The sequence below is a fragment of the Portunus trituberculatus genome, chromosome 41 (assembly GCF_017591435.1).
Source record: "Portunus trituberculatus isolate SZX2019 chromosome 41, ASM1759143v1, whole genome shotgun sequence".
In the NCBI taxonomy this organism is placed as follows: domain Eukaryota; kingdom Metazoa; phylum Arthropoda; class Malacostraca; order Decapoda; family Portunidae; genus Portunus; species Portunus trituberculatus.
This window is the reverse complement of record NC_059295.1, coordinates 9,951,480-9,958,487: the sequence shown is the minus strand read 5'-3', so window position 1 is coordinate 9,958,487 and position 7,008 is coordinate 9,951,480. Positions and strand designations below refer to the sequence as shown.

Genomic DNA, 7,008 nt, shown 5'->3' with positions numbered 1-7,008 from the left:
TTAAAGATTAGCCTTCCACCCTCGACCTTGTGGCTACTAGTGCTCTCTTCTGCTCCCTCTCTCTCGTCTTCTCCTTCGGTTCCTCTCACGCATTCACGACACGGCGGATGGGAACAGAAAAAAGGAGAGAGAAAAGTAGAAAGGAAAAAATGGCGGACAGTCAGTGTTTAATATGGATTGAAAGAATGGAAGGAACAGTTATGGAAATTGGAAGAGAAAATGGAGACAGTTAGCAAAGGTCTCGTACATGCCTTCAAAAACACGACGAGAAGGAACAGAAAAGAAAATGGAAAATAGTCAATGGTTCCAAAACTAAAAAGAAAAAGGAAAATGTTAGAGAAATCTGGATAAACCGCTGGGAAGAAATAAAATAACCAAGAATGGGAAGGGAAGGGACACAAAATAAAAAAAATGGGAAGACTGAAAGAATAGTTAGAAATGGACTGGGAAAATTAAATAAATGCATGACTGAAAAGTAAATAAAAAAAATGAGGAAAGAGTGTTTGAATGAATGAGTGAGTGAGAGAGAGAGAGAGAGAGAGTGACAAAACGAGACAAAAAAAAAAAAAAGGGAAAAGAAAAAAGAAAAATGAAAAGCCTGATGGGTAAATAAACTCGTAATACAAAATTGTCGAGTCAATATTTGAATATCACGTGAGTTGGGTCGACCTTTACTGACATTTTTCTTTAACATTTCAACAACAACAGCAACGATAATAATAATAATAATAATAATAATAATAATAATAATAATAATAATAATAATAATAATATAACAATAATAATAAGTAAAAGAAGGAAAAGAGTCACTGTCACTAATTCTTTTCGCACGAAGGGACAAAAAACAAAAGAGAAGCGTTTTCATCATTACGATTCATTTTAACTTTCTTCTTTTCTTTTTCTTTTTTTTTTCTTTTCCTCGGATGTCCTGACGGTGTTCAAAGTTCCCACCACAGGATGCCCCTCATTGGTGCTTCGGTTGCCTGTTCCGGGAGGAGAAGGAGGAGGAGAAGGAGGAGGAGGAGGAAGATGAGGAGGAAGATGAGGAGGAAAGAGAAGAAGAAAACGAAAAAAAAGGAGAAGAAAAAAAAAGAAAGGAGGGGCAGAAGGATGGGGAATAGGGTGAGGAAAAAGAGGAAGAGGAAGAGGAGGAGGAAGAGGAGGAAGAGAAGGAGGAGGAGGAAGAAGAAGAAAGAGAAGAAGAAAAGAAAAAGGAGAGGAAAAAAAAGAGGGAGCAGAAGGAGAAAAATTACGATGAGGAAAGAGAGGAGGATGAGGAGGAGGAAGGATAGAAGAAGAAGAAGAAGAAGAAGAAGAAGAAGAAGAAGAAAAAAAGAAGGAGAAAAAGAAGGAGAAGAGCAGCAGGAGAAGGAAGAGGAAGAGGAAAGGAGGAAAGAGGAGGAGGTAGGAAGGTACAAGGAATGAATGGAGAAGAATAGAAGTTACAATCAAAATGAGAGAGAAAAGAGAGAGAGAGAGAGAGAGAGAGAGAGAGAGAGAGAGAGAGAGAGAGAGAGAGAGAGAGAGAGAGAGAGAGAGAGAGAGAGAGAACTACACAAAAAAAAAAAAAAAAAAAATCAGGGAAAGGCAAGAAAATTATGCGCATTCAAAAATACCTCATTAAGAATCCCCAAACCATTCCCTCATCCACCACCACTTCCCCAACTCAACCCCTTAACACCACACTGTACCATTACCCATTACTCATTACTCCCCTCCCCTCCCCTCCTCCCTCACCCATCACTTTGCTCACCCTTCCTTTCCTCCCCTGTTACTATCTTTATCACTTCCCCTTCACTATCTTCAACAGTCGCGTCTCTCTTTCCTCACTGCTTTTGTTATTTGTTCCCCTCTTCGCTGTTCACGCCCTCCACTCCCTTTTCACTCAGTACCCGCCTCAGTAACTCTTTCACTATTTCATCAGTTAGTGCCCCACCCCACCAGTCACTCCCCCACCAGCCGACCACTCCCCTGCACCAGTCACTCCCTCCCATCACCGTGCACCACCACTGCATTCTCTTTCCCCCACCCCCGCACCCGATAATCATTCCCCTCTGCTTCACCTGCGAGCCAATTCTGTTACTCACCACTCACTCCCCTACCACCACCACCACCACCACCACCACCACCACCACCACCACCACCACCACACCCTCAATTCACTCCCACGCCAGTCACTAACACCCACTCCACCAAACTCCACCAGTGTACACCTGTCAGTCACTCCCCACACCACCCTTACAGGCTTTAGCCACTCCGGCCTTCCACCACTCAGCTTCCCTCCCTTGCCTCCCTCTCCCAGTCACTCAGCACTGCCAGTCCACGCCTCAATCGGCTTCGACGACTGCACACTGTCATGTCCTCTTTAATTACTGTTCGTTTTTGCATAGGTCGAACAGCCAAGCGGAGGTGTGTCTCACCTTCCCTGACGAACAGTCCCAGCAGGGCCAGGAGGGCAGCGGAGCCGAAGAAAAACTTGTTCATGGTTCCCCCTGATGTTGGACGCTAGGCGATGGGCGAGCCACTAGGAGCCAGGAGCCACTGTGCGGTCCTCACACGGTGTAGTCTCTCCACAGACTCCCCCAGATCGATAGCCCCCGACCCACCGCGTGCGACCCGCCTAGCCTCACACGCCCCTTTACTACGGCTTCTTCCCGCTCCTACTCGGCGCAGGGAGCAAATGTAGCGTCACGGTGCGATCTGGTGAGTGCAGGGGCAAGTGAGGCGGCGGTGGGGTGGTGCAGTGCCGGTGGCCACAATCTGCTCCTGCGACTGTTGGGTGTGCAATTCGCGCATGCGCATCCTGCAACTTTTCGACCGTCGTTATAGTCTGTTTCCTCAGGCAACTACACGAAGCTCCGCCCACACCGGTAGGGACAAGACCACCGTCGCCTTCCGCAGAGCTTATTGGTTGACAGGATTCCAGTGAAAGTGAGGACATTATAGTCCCCGCTTGTATCGAACACTTGCAGAAATTAGACGTGGATTTATGGTTGAAGATCTGCGTTATTTTGTTATGCACCAAAAGGAGAACGACACATGACAAAGCTAGACATTAATTGTCGAGATTAGGCCGATAAAAAAAGAAAGAGAAGAAAAAAAAAAAACACGATAAGCCTACTAAGGCTCCGCCGTACCATTGGCGCCACTGGAACACCGAAGTCAGCTCGATATTGACAGACAGCGAGGGCGGGAGAGTGAGCAGCAGCGGGCATCAACTCTAGGGGTGGAACACGATTATATTGAGGACAGTTTACAAATGCTGCAATTGTCCTTTTGATCTCATATTTACAGAAGAAACAATATGTGCGTTGACCAGCAGGTAGAGAGGCAGCCCCCAACCTGCTGTAAAGCCCATTGTTAAATCTTTTTGCCCACTCTGAATTGTATGGATTTTCAAAAAGGTCGCAGCACATTTACCAGTCAGCCATCCCACTTTATTGTACGTATATGGCACCACGACACTGAGCCCGTATGATATTACAGAAGTAAGTGTTGATGTTCTTAAATGCCGCCTTTTGCATTCTTTCTCTGTCATCTACTTCTGTATTCCGTCCAAGAGTGGTGTTGGTTTGGGGACCTGACTTTTTTTGCTCTACCTGACAGACCGCACCGGAGCAGGGTTGAGTCTTGGACCTGGCTGAATTGTGGATGAGTGGTGAGTGGATCCAGGCTCACATATTCCAAGAGTAGACAAATCCAGGTTTTGGGAGCACTCAGATTCATGCACCTTTTCGCAAACTTTTAAGATATTCATGTCCCCTCGCGTTTTGGACGATTAATTAGTAAAAAAAAAAAATAAATAAATATTTTACGTTCCTCGAATAGTCTAGATGTAAGAAAATGTGTAAATAGAAATAAAAAGGTCTCGGTCTGAGACAATTGGTATATAATGTTATATGATTGATAAAACAAAACACCACGTGCAGACCCCGTGTGGCACGAGTTGCATTTAGGAGTAATTCACTGGTATAACATGAATGTTAAATGTTTTAAGCTTATCATGAATAAATTTCTTACTTGATACTCAATTCCTTCTTAAAACATTTCTGAACTGAGCGATTTTATGCACACTGGCCATGTCAACTCTTTCCATGCAAGTAACGTTTGAAAACTTTCATGCACCGAGGCTCCACCGTCAGCGTGCACCCAGGATGACTGTCACTGGTCCAGATGATGGGGTGTTCTCTATAATGTTCCCGCTTGACATATATCCCTGGCTCTTCCGGACACCTGAAGGTTACGAGTAAGTCCATCGCCGCCCTGCTCCTGGCGGGGCGGGGCGGGGTGACAAAGACTCTGGCGTGTGGTAGTAGCCTGGGTGAGAATCGTTGGTTTTACTGCTAGGGAACTGAATTGCCTCAGCCCAGCCAGCCATTAGCAGCAGTTGTAGCCATGAATCCCTGTCAACTGGCTGCTTGAGTCAAAACAACGTGTTTCTCGGTGTGCCGTGTGCGTGGGCGCCCTGCTTTCACATGGCACATCGCTTCCCATCACGACCGTCCTGTTAAAGGCAAGTGTGTGGTAATCTGAGAATTGATTGACTGAATAGTAAGCAATATTATATTCTTACTTGTATTTACGAATTTTGAAAAGGACAAACAATAATACTTATGTCTCTACTAAAATTGAAAGTTTTCTATATCATTTTGACATACAACAGGGTAAACTAAAGTAAATGTTCGATACTCAACAATATTATCACAAAAGGCAAGCACAATATTCCAGGATTGAGTGGGTACACTTGTCTGCAGGATGAGAGAGGTGGGGAGTGGGCACAAACATGAGTTGAAGACCAGAAGACAAAAGTTGTGGGTGCGGGAAGGGTGTTAGAGCAGTGGTTCCCAAACTATCTTACCTGACGCCCCCTTCTTGCTTCCAGTAGACCCGCTCGCCCCCCCCTCCCACTTCCTCTTTTGCTCATGTGAACTTATTTTATTTTATTGCATTTATTTCTTAGCATTGTTCAGGAAAACAGATCTCTGTTTGTATTAAATTTTAATAATGAAAGCCACTCAAACAAATAATAGTACATTCCAGAGAGACATTTTGATTTTATTATTCTTATAATCTATTAAAACATTTTTTTTAGCAGATGACTTCACGCCCCCCTTGAATTCTCTTTACGCCTCCCTAGGGGGGCGCGCCCCCCAGTTTGGGAACCACTGTGTTAGAGGAAGGGGTGGTAGTGGAAGGTGTTCGTAAGTGTGGTCTCTGTCTGAAGAATGAGAGCAGCAGTGCACGATGGTTAGAGTTAGACAGTGTGTTTGTATGGCACTTCTTCAAAGGTAGGCAACCACATCTTTGTTCAGTTGATTGTAGGTGCGTATAAGGCAATTATATTCACTTTTTTTTTTTGTTTGTTTGTTCATATCCACATTATTTCAGAAGTACACAGTTAATCATCTCCAGATATTGATTGTGTTTCAGTTGTTGTTGTTGTTGTTGTTGTTGTTGTTTATTTCACATCTTAATCAATCCAAAAAAAATATGCATGAATACAGTTGCTGCGCGAGGTACTGTACTGCACAGAGTGACCCACGAACGCTGGAGCTGCACAAAACAGGAAATGTTATGACCCACATCGGACCACCAACTCACTTTCACACATGCAGTTTGTTACCTAGTAAAACCTTCACCTATGTAGACTTAAGCATTTATGGAAACAACCACAACCTAACAAAGCATCCTTTCAATCACGATCCAATCCTTTCTCTTTGTCCTGACAAGGCTTTCACCTCTAAAATGCAGTGTCACCAACGTAAGAGCACTGCGCCTCCTTTGCAAAAAACTAATGAGAGGAGAAGGAGCGTTTAAAATTTTAGGACAGATTTTCCAATGACCAACCGGTATGATAGAGATAACTTTATACTAGAAAATAAGTGTCTAATGTCGTGATTAATCCTTTTACTGTTATGGCCATCACTTGGTGTGACTCAAAACACTGCACTATTTACTTGGACACGAAGGAAACACAGAGAGTACAGGAGATTAATTTAACTTTTTTTCTTTAATTGCAGAACCTTTTTGGAGGGGTTTGGGAAAAAATGAGCATATGAAATTGCAGGTTGACATGAAAATATTGTCCAGGAAGTTAAAGAGTCAAGAAGTGACGCGTGAAGCGGCAGTATTGCTTTGCTCTCTAACCGCGACTGTTTTTAAAGACCACATAAACGATTAACAGTTCTCAGGACTGTTTCTCCTTTTGATGATTATATAAATTTCGTTAACATATCACTAGAAAGGCAAAACCAGCTGGAAAAACATGTGAAGCTTCAACTAAAGCCTTCTGGAAATAGTAAGTACGACACAGAAGTGTTTCAGAATATGATCCGATGTGCCAAGTGCACGGCGAGTGGTGGTGGTGGCGATAGTGGTGGTGGCAAGCAGTTCGTGGGAACAAGGCAGGTGACGTGGCTCGTCTATAGTGGATTCAGACTAACTAGGGGGCGGGCTGTTTCTGTTCAACATTGGTGTCACGTTCACAGTTCACAGATATATGCATGAACTTCCCTCTTTCAATCATACTGTCATACTTTGTCTTATCACAAAATTATTTGTTGTTAAATACAAATGCGATGTTATTTTATTTATTTATTTTTTTAATGGCTCTCGATTTGATGATGAAATATCGAAGCTGTATATCTTCCGCTACACTTGCAACGCTATAGTCCTTGCGGCGCTGACATCCCATAGTCCTTGACGTGTGAATCCTCCAGGTCGCTCCCTCCTGCCGATGGTCAAGTCAGGGCCCTCCGGAGTTGAGGTAGCAGCGCTCAGATTGTCAAGTTAGCCTGGTTCTACTATAGCCCCGGTCTAAGTCCCAAATTTTTTTTTTATCTAATATCTTAATTTTACTGCAATATATATTACACGCTTTTTCATGAGGAACTTAAGAAAAGAGAGAGTAAAGGTAAAATGGAGATTGAACGATAATTAGACATATCACTGGTAGCGACGTACTGTACTACCGGCTTTATGAAATGGAACATCTTATTGAACTTGTAT

At 43.6% G+C, this 7,008-nt stretch overlaps 1 protein-coding gene across 1 annotated transcript in view; it reads right to left on the bottom strand.

The window, feature by feature from the left end:
* The window catches only part of LOC123516812, a 35,100-nt gene extending 32,323 nt beyond the window's left edge, over window positions 1-2,777 (bottom strand). Inside the window, exon 1 of the mRNA XM_045276497.1 lies at window positions 2,421-2,777. Coding sequence (XP_045132432.1) covers window positions 2,421-2,484 — 64 coding nt within the window. The 5' untranslated portion in view covers window positions 2,485-2,777. The remainder of the gene's footprint in view (window positions 1-2,420) is intronic.
* Window positions 2,778-7,008: the final 4,231 nt, after the last annotated feature.